The 15,287-nt window shown below is 39.6% G+C and overlaps 2 protein-coding genes across 11 annotated transcripts in view; both read right to left on the bottom strand.

Moving 5' to 3' along the window:
* Window positions 1-3,757, bottom strand: part of ncoa6 (nuclear receptor coactivator 6) — a 12,540-nt gene extending 8,783 nt beyond the window's left edge. For 6 of the 9 annotated variants that reach the window (XR_006379469.1, XM_044210634.1, XM_044210639.1 and 3 more), the window contains exons 1-6: window positions 3,620-3,757; window positions 2,426-2,763; window positions 1,971-2,126; window positions 792-914; window positions 466-594; window positions 1-369 (exon numbers count right to left, since the gene is read on the bottom strand). The exon at window positions 1-369 is cut by the window's left edge and continues 447 nt beyond it. Coding sequence is in view for 8 of the 9 variants with exons in the window: in XM_044210634.1 (XP_044066569.1) it covers window positions 1-369; window positions 466-594; window positions 792-914; window positions 1,971-2,126; window positions 2,426-2,723 (1,075 nt within the window). In the remaining variant the exon portion in view is untranslated. The remainder of the gene's footprint in view (window positions 370-465; window positions 595-791; window positions 915-1,970; window positions 2,127-2,425; window positions 2,764-3,619) is intronic. The other 3 variants (XM_044210635.1, XM_044210636.1, XM_044210638.1) reach the window with 3 other exon arrangements.
* A 567-nt stretch (window positions 3,758-4,324) lies between these two features.
* LOC122882790 (glutathione hydrolase 7) lies at window positions 4,325-14,796 on the bottom strand. 2 transcript variants are annotated; one of them, XM_044210561.1, is made up of 16 exons: window positions 14,554-14,796; window positions 13,196-13,787; window positions 12,282-12,508; window positions 11,923-12,074; window positions 11,711-11,828; window positions 11,516-11,583; window positions 10,847-10,920; window positions 10,452-10,645; window positions 9,336-9,423; window positions 8,560-8,687; window positions 8,368-8,456; window positions 8,114-8,266; window positions 7,867-7,981; window positions 7,616-7,753; window positions 7,314-7,413; window positions 4,325-6,475 (listed from the first exon to the last, which is right to left on the bottom strand). In XM_044210561.1, exons 2-16 carry the CDS (start codon window positions 13,413-13,415, stop codon window positions 6,303-6,305), a joined length of 2,037 nt encoding a protein of 678 aa, XP_044066496.1. In that variant the 5' UTR covers window positions 13,416-13,787; window positions 14,554-14,796; the 3' UTR covers window positions 4,325-6,302. The 2 variants fall into 2 exon arrangements, with proteins under 2 accessions (XP_044066496.1, XP_044066497.1); XM_044210562.1 differs by lacking the exon at window positions 14,554-14,796 and adding an exon at window positions 14,184-14,419.
* Window positions 14,797-15,287: the final 491 nt, after the last annotated feature.

The raw sequence follows: 15,287 nt of genomic DNA, 5'->3' as shown, positions 1-15,287 counted from the left end.
GAGAAGGTGGGCGCTGAACCATTTGGGCTTGGGGCTTTCTCCAGGCAGGGCCTCCTTGGGCAGGTGGTGGCTGGAGGACCCCAGCTGGCAACTGGTTCCAGCCAGGAGGCATCTGGCCTGATGGGTTGAATGGAGGTCTAGGTCCATGCTGGGAGAGCTGAGCTTGCTGCTGGGCCTGTTGCTGTTGGTGATGCTGTTGTTGTAGCTGCTGTAGTGCAGCAGGGTTGAGCGGTCTCCCAGCTTGCAGAGCCTGCATGTGATGGGCAGCCTGAGGAGGCATTGGGCCAGAGCCATGGGGACCAGCCTGTTGGTGCTGAAGTTGCTGTTGCTGCTGAACTGACATACCTGGCATCATCGGATCCATCACATCTGTGAGAGGAAGATGCAGTTTTTCCATTATTGTACTGTCCTAGCTGTAAGATATTCAAAATTACAACATGTATCATTTGACGTACAAGTAAAGACCTGAACCTGTCTGTGAAGATGGTCTCGGAACACGAGGATGCATCTGTCCACTGCTGCTGGGTACCATAGCCTGACCTGGCATGCCAGGCCCAGGGGGAACCATTGATGGATTAGCCATCCTTACCCCTCCTTATGGAAATATTTGCATATTAAATCATTATGTGAAAACAGGCAAATATTTAATATTTATAAATGGCTACACATCAAGTGACTAAACACGGAATGAGAAACTAACAGATTAAAAATAAATAACTACTATTACTACTACTACTAAAAGTCTAGTTGGTATATAGACACTATGTGTAATAAATTCAGTAAACTAATACCTGGACCAGGCTGACCTGGAAAGCCAACATCCATTCTCATCTGGCCAGGAGCTCCAATTGGTCCGTTCACTCTGACTTCTTGACCTCTATTTGGTCCCAAAGCCACATTGATGGCCCCTTCCCCTGAACATCAATAGAGGGTTAGGGTTATAACTAACATTTACTACAGGTTGACTGATAACTGAATTTAAGTTAGAGGATACATTATACAGATATAACAACAACAACGACCGGGTAGCATAGATACACACACAAGTGGGCGTGTATAACCATGCATTCGCATGTATTCATACACACATTCTTGTGTATATCCATATACAAGGAGATTGACATCAATACAATTAATATCATATAATTGTCTTAGTTATCACATTGATCATTAGAAATATTGTAGGTTGTATACCTCACCCCCTTTCCCCATCTTTCTTCAAAAATATGAACTTAATTTTGTAATTCTCATGGTTATTTTTTCCATTCCATATATTTCATTTACAAGATCCTTCCATCTGGAATTAATCAAGTTATCATTTTTTAAACTAATTCCTTATAATTTGTTTAATTACTGCTATCCTTATTACGAGGAACAAGTGAGAATCTTTCTTCTTGATCTCTTTTGATATTTTCCCCAAGTAGTAGATTTATTTTGGGAGAAATACCAAAAATATTTGACAGTTATCTAATAGAAATTTCCCAGAAGCCACTTTTCGCTAAATAAATGAGAATTGGGTAGACCATATTGTGACGATAGATGTTCAAAAGATTTCATTTCATTATCCCCAAACATTTGTCCACATTTACATAAACCTTTAGAAGCCCACATTCTAAAGGTCCGATTGGCTTTGTTGAAGTCTGGATCAGTTCCCATTTCTATAAAAAAAATTAAATCTTCATTTAGTTTTTGACTCTGACAGACTTTCCTCAAAACCCTAAGCGTAGCGACTACCCATCTATTGTCTAAATTTTCAACATATGATTTTTTATATATGGAGAAAGGCAGAACAGTTAGTGGTATATCTCCACAATTTAATTCCATCTCTCCCCATCTTGTATGCGGGTTTTCTAGCATTCACACTTTGACATTCCTCACTTGTGCAGCTTGATGGCAAGCTTGCAGGTTTGGTAAATCTAGACCTAGCATCCTGTTTGAAGTGACAAGGGGTTTGAAGGCTGTGGTGTTACCTTCTATCTGCACAGAGAGAATCCCCAGGTCTCTAAGCTGCTGCTGATTGTTCTGGGCCAACAGTCTGAGTCGCTCAGCAGCATCCCGAGGAATGTTGAAGGTAACCCGCACACTGTTCCACGGCTCCACATGTTGTGGCTGAAGCCTCTCAGAGCCTAATGACAATGAATGGATACAAGTTGCAATTACAGTGTATACAAGATGAAAAAAAATTCTAGAGACTATTGGTCAGAAAAGGACAAGGAAAGGATGGACACACAAAAGTGTTGCTGGAATATACAATAGCACACAGGGGCATGTTTCAAATGTACATTTGCAGTGCTTGTGAAACTTGTGCGCCCCCCTTGGACTTGTTTTACAACAAAGAAACAAAGTGGATGTACCTTGGATATTTTGACAGTGATCAACAGAATAAGAGATTCTTCAATGTCAAAGTGGTCAAAATTAAACTAACCCATATCAAGCATGTTTGGTATCCCACTGAGGATAGTGTCAAGTTTTTGTGTGAAGTCGTCATCCTCCATATTCCCTTGAAAGGCAACAAAAACTGTAAAATCTTCTCCCTCCCCGCTGTTTTCTTCTGTGCCATCTTGCTTGTTGACTTTCTCCTCTTCTGTTACGGGGCCTCCATGGCAACTGTCAGCATCCTCCCCTGCATCATCCCCAACACCAGAGTCCCTGTCGGAATCATTATCAGGTTCCAGGTAACCTGTCCTCTGGGACAGCGGAGGTGGGGTACGTCGATGTGCCATCCTCCCCTCTAACTAGGAGTGGCGTTTCAACCGTTTTATGCTGAAATTGCACACGAGAGAGACACAGATCACTAGTCCATCCTGTAAACCACTAGTATCATAGTCAAGCGACAACAGAGTAAAATGGATACAATCAGTATTGGAGTACTGAAAACTGACTTGTATAGTAGATCAGATACTGGATAAATTGGTAGCTACACGTTTTCAGTTATAGGCTGTACGCTGCAAGCTTCAGGTGGAACAAGTTCAAACAAAAGATGTATTCTTTCTTTTTGTAACCTCACGTCAAGTAAATAGATGACGTTATCACAGTAACGTTAACAACACAACTCTACATTAGTGACACTATGACCGGTCATGCTAAATATATATAATTATAAGAGCGGGCATGTCAAAAGATCACAAAAGGGACTGCAGGTGGTCGGGATATCTTAACTGTAGTGTGATTTTCAATAATGCCAAATAACGTGACAATGTATAAATTCACTGCCATAACCGATGGCCAGCTTGGTTAACATGATCGGCCCAGCGGTAGCACGGGCCTTAGCGCAAACGTAAGCTAACGTAACGAGATCACAGTCGGTAGGGAGAAAACAAATATCCCGTATCCCATGTTATTTTACTGTGCATTTTCATGCCGATATGAACATTACTTACAGTTGAAATGAACACGTTTCTAGCAGACACCACACTATGAAAGAGGATATAATTAATGTCAAGGCGGTTCCTGCTGGCTTCCCCGAAAGCTCCAGTTAGCAAACGTTAGCTGGGTAGCACTGCAGTTAATTCATCATGAATGCATTTAAAACACAACTTATTAGCTTCCCAGTTCGTTAGCTTTAACTTGCTACATATCTTCAGCAGTAAATTACGCATGACGAAAGCAAAATCCTTACCGCATATATTCATCTGAAAATAAATTCAAGGCGACATCTGATAGCCAGATTAGCTAACAAAACATGAATCACAAGCAAGTCAGAAACGACGTCAAGCTAGCAGAACGAAAAATACTGCTTCTGGTATTGCTTTCCAAAATAAAATCCCAATTGAGGAAGGAGTAGCAACGTCCTTTTGAGTAATACAAAATACTAAAGTAAAAATTAAGAACTAACATTAAGAAGTTCAAAAACAAATCCAGTTACGTTTCTTTCAAACTTAATCTTTGCAAAATCAAAGCCTTTTTCACATTTTCATTTAAACTTGAAATTGTGGTTACTCCTATCATTTTCATTTTTGTTTAAGCCTAAATAGTTGTTTTCAGTTTTCTGAAATTAATTCTAAGTTTACAGTTTTCTACTGTCCTTGGAGCCATGGATTCAACTAAAATACATACTTGGGTTAAATTGTTACAACGCCTCTATATAAATATATGCAGCAGAATCTTGATTGGTGTGCGCATTCATCAGCCACCGGTATTTATAAATAATAACAGGTAAAAAATAGGCTATATGTAATTTGGAAAATACATCATCTTAGTTTCAAAAGTCCAGTCATCCTCAGCTTAGTATCTGGAAAGAGCAAGCTCACTTATTATTCTACAGTAGGTCAGATGCACCAAATGCACATGTATGGAGGAACAAAGGGGCAAACAATCTTCAGTGTTAGGATGTGTGCAAACATTTTATTTCTTGGTTTGGACAGTGCTGATTTTTATTAAAATCAGATACAAATGCAAATAAAATCAAACATCAGATGTGGTGCAAATGCGTGCCCTAAGGCATGGTACTCTACAGTACAGGAAACAAGCATCAACAGTCATATATTGCACTAGTACCCAACAACAGAGACAACAAGATTAAGGACCGTTTGATCAGTCAGCACTGGCCATTCTAGAATTAACCACTTTTAGAATGCAATGTTTTACAAAAGCTGTTGGTTGTTCATTCAAATCTACTACCTGAAATAATTACACAAGTACACAAATAATTAACATATCAGCCTTTTCTAAAATGTGTTGATTCAATGCATTGTGTTACAACCGTATAAATAATGTATACAGCCCAACAAATGTTCATATAAAAATAGACAGATTACATTCAATCCATCTGTAAAGAATCAGATTATTCCCATTCTAAAAACAAGATAATAAAACAAATGTAAGCCACAAGCTTCAAATGAAAACAAAATCATGCAACAACTAAAATTTCTTAAATTATATATTTAAATACACTTATTCTACCATTAGTAATATTTAACACCTGTGAGCCCGAAGCAAATCCTCTTGTTTAAGGAAATCAATTGAGATGTGAAGGTCTAAGTGTAGTTCTGTATGATGCACTTTGTGTAAATACTGTGTTAGTGTCAACATGGTCCCAAGGAGCCACTGATTGTTTGCAACAATTACAACTCCAGCAGCTGTACCAAACAACATCTAATCACAGTTACACAACATATGAAGAGCAGGAGAGTAATGGTTTAGCCTCTGTGTTCAGTTTAGTATAGTCTAGTTCAGGTGTGACAATGCAAGGCTTAATCACTGGTTTAAATATTATTAGCTTTACCATTCCACATGATCTTGTGTGTTATTTGGAGTGATGGTGAAAGGCAGTGGAAGAATTGAAAAGCAGAATGGTGGGTTCGAATGCACCGAGGACCTTGCATGTGTTGTAAATGGTGGCTTCCTAGTGTGGCATCATTACTTTTTCATGTCTGCCCATTCTTGCAAAGAATCAATTTGCTCATCATTAATTTCCATCAGAATTCCTGATCCTACATTCAAGAAAATAATAAAGAATATGTATGAAAATAATGAAGAATATAACGATCATATTGTACATATTCTTCATTATTTTCACACGTATTCTTAATTATTTCCTTAAAATATTTTTTAATATTCTTTAATATCTTATTGTCAATTTTATATTTTATGTATGTCTTGACCTGCAGTACTTGCTTTATCTTTCTTTATATTTCTACTACGTTTACTGTTCTTGCACCAAAATACCGAAGCAAATTGTGTAAACCTACTTGGCAATAATGCTGATTCTGATTCAGAGTGCAACACTCTTGAATGGTCTGCTCAGTACCCCACAGACCAAAAACTAGCTGCCACGCAAGGTTGTGAAAATAGCACATCCACTAGAAAGTAAATCCACTCTAAACCCCTTAAGTTTATTGCTTTCATTATGTGGAACTGAATGCATCAGATCTGAATTTATGAACACGCCTTACATCTCTCCGTAATATAGGCGGCAGACTTTGACTGATGCAATTAAGGGAAAGGGATGGACATACATTTTGAACACTATCTACACTGGGACTGGACGTTGATTTGATGCTGTGAGAGAGGGCATATCAACAAGGTATGTGAGATGGTGATCCTTTGTAGTGTTCTGTGTGTAAGCAAAAAAATATATCGGTGGATCCATATCAGATTCCTACAAGGTCATCTCAGACAAAGCTGCATGTCTTTTTGTTGACAGTTTTTTTCTGTTATACAACTGCACTTTGCCATTAACTTTTGTTTAGTGTATTAGTTGATGAGCAGCCACCTTACTTCCTCACTAACCATCAATCATATAGTGTTACTCTTACCCCTTCTTCATTATGGGTGAGTATAGGGTCGGGGTGGGGGGTGCACTAGGGCAGGTTAGACATAGTGAGGGCGGAGGCATCAGCACTACGGGGGTCCTTCACCCCAATGATGAGGTCGTTGGTTCTCCGGGTACCCTCCACCAATGAGAGAACATCTACCCTCTCCACATTGTGACCTTTGGCCTGCAGCAGCTCCATGTCTTCGTCTAGAAACTCAGCTGTAGGAGAGAAAGAGACAGTGGGAGAGAGGAGGATGATCTGAGGTCAGTGGGAAGAACGGACAATGAAAAATAAATGTCAAACTGAATAAGGTTGCGTTTACTCCTGGTGTTCAAATGTAATATTTATCTGGTTGGAAAATAACACTCGGATTGAGTTCACACAGCAGATCTAGCAATCACGGTGTGTTCGGATTGTATGTCTATAAGGATTATCGATCATGCAGGTCATAGTATGTCATGTTTAAAACCAAGCACACATCCAGAAACCTTTGACTAAGTACTTTAAGCTATGATCAGATTATATTTAGATCTCCGCCAGATTCAAGACATCCTGATCTGTGCTCTGTACTGGATCACAATGGCAATTTACCAGAGACTGATATATCTCAGTCCTGGAGCCAGCGAGAAATGTGATGTTTGCAATATGGGGTTCCCAGCATTTACAAACATATCATCATTTTTGCCAATTCCCACTAAAATTTCAGAAGATTATTCTTTTCACAGCACAGGAAGTTAGGAAGGCATTTTACTGTGCCAAGGTGAACCCTACACCTGCCACCTTTGTTTTTGATGACAACAGAGGTACTGGCTGCCTTCCTGATCTACTTTGTAGGTAAAACTGTGATCTGACGACAATGTAAATACTGGTACAACGGCACTACTGAATTGCTCTTTATCGAGATGGCATATCCAGAGATGGCATATTACATGTTAATAGCAGGAAATGACAAGTGTATTTGGAAATTAAGTCAAAAAGCCAATCTGCCCAAAGCACTGCAATCATAGTTTTTGAAGGGACTCAAAACTACACAATAGATCAGTAGGAAAAACTCACAGTCCACCAAGAGGGTGTTGGGCTGCAGCTGTGGGTGGAGTCTTCCATACGCTAAGCTGTCACTCATATTTTTACGCAAAGACAGAACATTCATCAGCACCTGTGAAGGATTAGTAAACAGAATAAGATATATAGAATAATAACATACATAAATTAATTGTTATGAATAACATAGGCAAAGTTATTTAATTTGATTGGACAGGAACAAACCAAAATGCATTTCTAGAAAGATATATTTCCACACTGATAAAAATCTAACAATCAGTCTTGAATTTATTTAATTCTTCCAATAATTATATCACCTGTGTGATGCCACTGAGAGCTTTCTCTCCATTGGAAGATCCAACGGCTACGTATGTGCCACATAACCCCACAGCAGGCCTCACTGCTGTGGGCATCAGGAAGGACATGGGCCTCTTCCCAGGCTGGACGCTGTTATTCTGCAGCAAAAGAAAACAAAAACCATGAGGACTAAGAGCAGCTACAAGAAATCTTTCAATAAGAAATTAATCAATACTGCAATCAATTGAGCAAAGACAAAATGCACAATTACTGGGTTAGGTGATGAGTTCTGTGTTTTATTAGGCCAGGAGAAGTCCAGGATCTGGCTATTCAATAGAATTCCGGAAGGAGTCACTATCCTGCTGCCGAATGGTTTGTTGAGAGAGCTAAAACAGCCACAAGTAAAAAAAAAAACTGGTCTTAGTTTAAAGTTTTCCAGTGATATCAATCCTCTCTTAACTGTCACTGGGATTTGCTTAAGCAGTATGTGATAGCAGTTAAATTAAAGCATGATGTACCTCATGACTGACACGATGTGGTCGTCTGGGCCCATGACCATGACTTGGGCAGCTGCTGCACCCTGCTCCAAGGTAAATGATGGAGTGTAATGCTCGACAGGGAAGGCCTGAGAGTCACTGATCATCTGGCGGAGTAGGGAAGCCTGTGATTTACTTGGAGATGGGAACAACAAAGGGCAGGGTTCTATGAAAATGCCTGGCTGAATTAGGATGGATATTTAGATTATATTTAAAGACACCATGTGGATCTCTACCTCAGCATCTTGGCGACAATCTCTGAGACAGAAGTGTCATGCATGGGGTCTCCTAGCCCACTAGCCAGGGCAAGAGCAATCTTTACAGCCTGGGAGAGTAATACAAAATTAATACTTAAGTAAAATTCACATGAATTACTGCACTTTGTACATTGTTTATGCTGTATAGTGGTGAAGCAGTTAGTGTACTACCTCTGCAATCCAGTGGTAGGTGCTGTTCCTGGGCACCTGGCTGGTAATGTTGTAGCCTTCCAGGATATTGAGAGCAGTAATCAAGCCAACACCTGCATGTGGGGCAGAGGCCGCCATAACATGGTGTCCTTCAGAAACAACAAATCATAAAATTGAAAATGTTATGATCTCTATTGTGAAATGGAATAATTTCAGAAACACAATAAAATAGGATTATATATCAGACGAGACAAATGGAACAATGGGAGGAATAAGGAAATTTAATTACTGAGCATACACAGGATGGGTGTCACGTTATATTTGCAATCCTGGGTCAACAGCAGCCCATGCTTATGCAAACACAGCATTCACACCGGCAGGTGTACACCTGTGCTTACACATTTTACCTTGTCAAAGCAGATGTCAGTCATTATTAAGTATATATTTGAGGGACATAATGTATTTACAGGAACTCTAGAAGAAACTAGAAGAACTTGTAGTGGGATTGTCGGCTGCTGAAAAGCTGATGCTGACCTGTACGTAGGAGCTGCTCCTTCATACAAAGTTAAGCCAGTAATGCGATAATATCCTCAATGAGCTTAACATTTTGAAGTTTGAATGAAGTTGACCGGTGTTAGTAATTAGGTGCCAAAAAACGAGGAAGAAAAAGAATAATCAAGAGAAACAGAGATGGCTGTTGTCCAGCAATCCCATCTATGATTCAGGTCAAGTGAGTTTTATGCTAGTGTATGGGTTCTTCCTCTATCAGCTCTGATATAAATACAACAAATATTTACCTTGATAGATGATCTCTGCTGGCTGCTGTAAGACTGTGCTATAGTTTCCAAAGTCATCCTCTGTGAGCACTCCGCCTCTTGCATGTGCCTATTAAAAATGCATAGAGAGTTAAAATTTAAAGTTGATGAGTAATCGTTGTCGTCACTAACAGGGAACTTTAATTGTCAAACGTTTGACCCTCAATGGATACTTCTACTATTCTATTAGTTTAATAATGCCCAGTGAATCTAAATGGCAATGTGAGCTGGTTTGATCTGTGGTGTTTGTCGTTAGATACTGATTTAGTTGTGTGTGTCTTTGAAGTTTGAGTTACTCTCTTCTCAAATTAAAAGGACAAGGGTCCCTTAGATTTAAAGATAGAGACTGAAATTTGCAATATTTCTCAGAAAATTAAGAGCGCAAATGTCACAGCCTGGTGTAATGTACAGTAGATTACAGTCCGCAGATTACAGATTATGATGCCTGCTGCATCCCAGCTTTTGTTTTTCTTTTTTAATTTCCCTTTCTTTTTTAACATTATATTTGATTACTGTATTGTTTGATTACTCTCTCAGATGAGATATAACAACATACACTCAGTGACCACTGTATTAGGTACATCTATACAATCTATTGCAATTCACTACAGCTGTGCCATAAATTCTACCTTTGCGAAGTTTATAATGTTCAGTTTTTGTTGACATGGTCAGAAATGTGTAAATTCAATTACACGTTTATTAATGAATTTATTAATGAATTATAGGCATTGCAAAAGTGCTGTTTTATGGCGGAAGAGGTGTATTGGATTGCATTAGATTGTACAGTTGTACCCAATAAAGTGGCTGCTATAGTAGTATGCTATAGTAACATATAGACATTTTATACAATATATTGAATAAATTCTGTACTGATATACATTTTGAATCTATATATCACAAAAATACTGAATAAGTAGTGTCACGATATGACACTACTGAATTATTACCTCACCCTATCCAAAATGTAAAAAGCTGAGGTGAAAGTACAACAGGGACTTAGTGTTTCAGTGGTAAAAGTGACTCCCCACGGAGACTATGCAGAATTCATGACTACTTATATAATCATGGTTCGAGACGGAAAAAAACATTCTTCCTTACTGCTGCCGCCATTTCCTGCGTTAGGTTTCCACTGTAAAACTCTGATATCCCCTTAACTGCGACAGCATCCAAGATGGCTGCTAAATCAAGACGTCTGGTGAACAGCCCAGAGAGGGGAGCCTGGCCGTTTGGGAGGAACAAAGCCCGAAATGCATCCGACATGTTTTGGTCCTTAACTTTAGCCAGAGCCTCAGCTAGGGAGAGAGAGGAAAGACAGATGAGATCACACCTAATCTTCAAATATGACTTCACCTTGTGTTATTTGGTAACAACACTGAGGCTGGGCAATGATGCTGGTGGGGTTTTTTTTTGTTTGTTTTTTTAAATCGCTGGTGCAGTGTAGTTAGTGAAAGAGACTTCACCCAGTGATTTGTACTACATTAAACTATATTTACCTAGGTCATGGGTAACATTAAATCCATTTCTGGCCACATCTGCTGCCATGGTAACCACATCCTCCCACGACATTCTGGGGAATTCAAAAGTCATGAAAGATTGGCTTAGTTTACAAATGTTTAAAACTATATATACACTCTGAACTCTGAATTTTCAAAGAGATCATTGTGACAAAATGACAATCCACAATATCTTAGCACAACACTTAGTCTCCATGCATGGATAAAGCAAGTTAGTTAGTTCTGTAACCTCATCCTCTTATCAGCTCAGGCATCAGGATCATGATAATTATACGGCATCAGAGTAATTGCTGCCTCAACACTCTGGCTTTTATCACAGCTGGTGATACTTTCACTATGAGATCTCACTCCTTTAGCTCTGGACACTTAGACAAGCACAGGCTTTGTCAGAGCAGATATAAATATAAGCCTTTGAGACAAGAATAAGTCTTAAAATAATTAGTAAAAATATTATAATATATTGTGTTTTATTTATTTATTTATAAGGGGCATTTGAAACACAGGAGTGTGACAAAGCAAAACAAACAATATCAAAGAAGGAAGGAATGTAGAAAATCCAGAAACCAGCATGAGGACTACGACTATTCATGACATTGCACGGGGAAAGATTGAACAAATAAAAATAGTATCACATAATAGTTACAGTACCTGCCATAGAGCTGGTGTGCCTGATGCATCCCACTGAGCATGCCTGGTACTGCAACTAGGAGGCCGGGCTGAAATGCAACAGCAATAACATGGTGCACACATTAACCACATTGTTAAACAATAACAATAAGACTTCTGTTTTCATACTCAACATCTCACTGTTATAAAACGGATACACCAGCAAAAAGTCCTTACATTTAGATCAAGGTTCGTCTGCAGCATCTCCTCACGGATGGCAGATGGTGCCATCTCTCTGAAGTCGATGACCCTCGTCTCATTCTTACGGATGTCATGCACCAACATAACTCCACCACTAAACATCAACAGAAAATATTCTCATTCAACCAAGTCTGAGAACCTCAGTGGCAGTCCTGTTTTGAAGAGATTAATATGTTTCAATCACTCACCCTCCAATACCAGAGGTGTGAGGGTGGACAATTCCCAAACAGAGGGCAGCAGTGATGGCAGCATCAACACTGGACCCCTGTTTCCCCAGAACTTCAAAGCCAAGAGATGTACACTGGGCCACATCTGTCACCACTGCCCCTTGGTTAAAGACCTTGCACGAAACAGGAGAACAGAGCAGGAAGGCGGAGATTGTGTTATTGATGTGTTTGAACTGACTTGGGCTTGTGTGGGAGGAAACTGAGAAGAGCATGTAGAATTACTCATAATCCCATAATCACCTGTAATTATTTGAGAAAAGCAACATTATTGCAACATGGTTACAAAAGCACAATTGCAGACAACACAAATACACCTCTACCTGTGGGTCTCCAAAGTAGATCTGCATGATGAGAGCTACAGTGACTCCTGTGGCAAAGGTGAGACAGGCTGTGATGATGATTGTCAGTCCATCTCGCTGGCAGGCACAGTCTTCTGTAAAGGGGTCCTTGGTGGTCTCCCGCAGGGATGCCATATCATGGCTAGCCAGGTCCGAAGCAGAGGAGGGCAGACGCTGGAGGCGAGCTGATTTCAGAAACAGATCTGGGTCTGGGACAAACAACACAAACCAAAAGACTTAGATTGAACAGGGAAGAGCAGGACAACCACAATTTTTTGATATGTCCAATATGTTCTGTTTTCTCACACCAAACTCTATTAAAAAATGTGTCAGTTTAAAGTGGCCATGCTTACTGGAGGACAAAAACCTATTTCTGAATTATGCATGCATGCAATCCACAACGTAGCACCTACGTAGATCAAATTCGATCGACAGAAAATTAATCAGCAACTATTTTGATAATCATTTCAGTCATTCCCAAAACCAGAAGTTCTAAACATTTCTGGTTCCAGCTTCTCAAATGTAAGGATTTGCTGCTTTTCTCTGTCATATGTGGTAGTAAATGAATATCTTTGGGTTTTGGACTGTTGGTCGGACAAAACAAGACATTTCAGAATATCACATTGGGCTCTGGGAAACTGTGATGGACATTTTTCACCATTTCTTGGCATTTCATAACTAAACAATTATTGGAGAAAATAATCAAATTAATTGATAATGAAAACAATTAGTAGTTGTTCAAATTCAGCCTTTAGAAATTGTGTGCAGAAATGAGTAGTGAAAACAACTCCTGGACATTTGACTGAAAAACAATGCTGCCTCATGAATCCACATCCAGAAACCTAAACACACTATAGTGTTTGTGGAAGATATATTTTGTAGTAATTGTGACTCACCTGTATCCTGCTCACTCAGGACGTTGTCATCATCTTTGCGAGTTTTTAGGGTGTTTTCCCCAGACAGCATGTCGTCCTCTGGCAGCCTGGGGAAGCTGGTGATGCTCATGTAATCCACCGGAGAGTAGGCACTCCCCAAGGTTGTCTCCGGATTGGCATCTTTATCCACCACACATCCACTTGGGTACCCTGCCACAATTTCAGGAGCAGGGCTGTGCATGGCTACTGTTGATCCTGCAGTCAAACAGTTAACCTATCTTTATCTTTAGGTTGTGACGGAGTTAGGCCAGGATATCCATATTTCCAGTCACATATGTCACCTGCTACTGTCATCCAGATAAAAAAAAACACACTATTATTTCTTTCTTTTAATGGACCTCTAGTGTTGCTGTAGTGCTTAAGATTTACATCTACTTGATGGGATCTTTAATATCCCGTTATATCATAATTCTCATACAGGGATTTCTTGTATGACACCCTTGTTACAAGATAACGGCAGTTTGGACTACTTCTTAGGAATATCTTTGATAGGCCAAGGCACGGGTGTGTAGCTCCGATGATGATGCATTTTTCCAGTCATGCAGGGTGCCACCTGCAAAAGATAACAAAGCATGCAGGTCAACTAGTTTTCGACATGGAATTTCCTTCGAGAAGCCTATGTCTATCGTTTGAGGTTGTATCCTTCTCGTAATTACCTTTCATAGTCATTACCCTAGTTAAACAACATAAACATAGCCTATGCAACAATATGTTTGCTTCCGTCTGCCTATGGCGCAGAAAAGCGGTAAACTAAACTGACATCCGATTATATTTTAAAACAGCATTATTACCGTTTAAAACACAAACACAGCGCCAACCCCCGAAGTGCTGTCCTGCGTGTGCTGTGTTTATTCACCGAGCTGTCACAAGCTAGCTAACACATCTTTCTGTTAATTCTGTACAAACGTGCGGCTACAAAGAGCTCAAAGCGTGGCTGTCTCAAACTTACCGTTGTCGGAAAATACGTGTAGTCATATAAAAATCATCCTTGTAGGTGTTATTTTGGATTATTCAACACGGCAGGTGAGGTGAGCGTAGCTCTCCGTCACCAAGACTACAAGAGCTCCTGAACCGCACTGCAGGGAAGTTAGCTTCATAATACAACTCGGGACAACCGGTAGGACTTGTCAGAGAAATAGCTAGCCTGGAATTTAAGCTCATATTTTTGAACACGCCTTTGACTGTGACCTGAAGACCAAGAGCAACCTGAAATAATTTTAATGTATAATTTACGAGTAAATATTCTTAAACTTCACAGATTTAAAAAGGAAATATGGCCGATGGCTGCGTTGTCGCCTAGGTACCAATAACAGACTTACTTCATAGGAGATGGCGTTGGGGCCATAAAGAGCCACTAAATCTCATCTCCACAGTTGATGACCAAATCCCCTTTCCAGCATAGGTGCTTCAAGCCAGGTGCTTCCATTATGACAGTGGCCAAATGGAAAAAGCAGGCCCACCAAGTCTCTCTCTCTGGTGAGTATTTTATGACTGGTGAAGCAGGATAGACAGGTTGTAACAGGTCAGCAGAATACCTGCTCGAATTACAAAGCCTCTGTGCCTCCCATAAAGCCTCATTCTTTTCTTGTTCAGCCACCTATTAATTTGTGCAAACACTATATTTACACTCCATTACCACACCCATCTTTTCACCTCCTCCCTTTTTTGCATACTGTAAACTTCCTCATACAGTGTGCGGTAATCTGCAAGGTGGACAGTGGTTGTTCTACTTCACTCCATCTTACTGTATATTTTACCTTACCCAATATTGTTCTTTTTACTCCACTATGTTTATTTGACAGCTATAGTTACTAGTTACTCTGACTAGTTTATAAAATATGATGCATTGTTAAAGATTTAACTACCCAAATGTATGTAAACTATTTAAAATTTGCTCCCTCTTGACCAGCTACAACGTTAAAATGCTGCTTAGATGTTAATCCATCAGTAATAATTATCAAATAATATAACATATATTAATGTAACACTGACAGGGGCCATTCTGCTGCACAATGGGTATTTAAACCTATGATACATTTAGCTGATAATACTT

This window comes from Siniperca chuatsi, linkage group LG10 (genome assembly GCF_020085105.1).
Source record: "Siniperca chuatsi isolate FFG_IHB_CAS linkage group LG10, ASM2008510v1, whole genome shotgun sequence".
Classification (NCBI taxonomy): Eukaryota; Metazoa; Chordata; class Actinopteri; order Centrarchiformes; family Sinipercidae; genus Siniperca; species Siniperca chuatsi.
The sequence above is the reverse complement of the archived record's forward strand: the minus strand, read 5'-3'. Positions and strand labels throughout refer to the sequence as shown.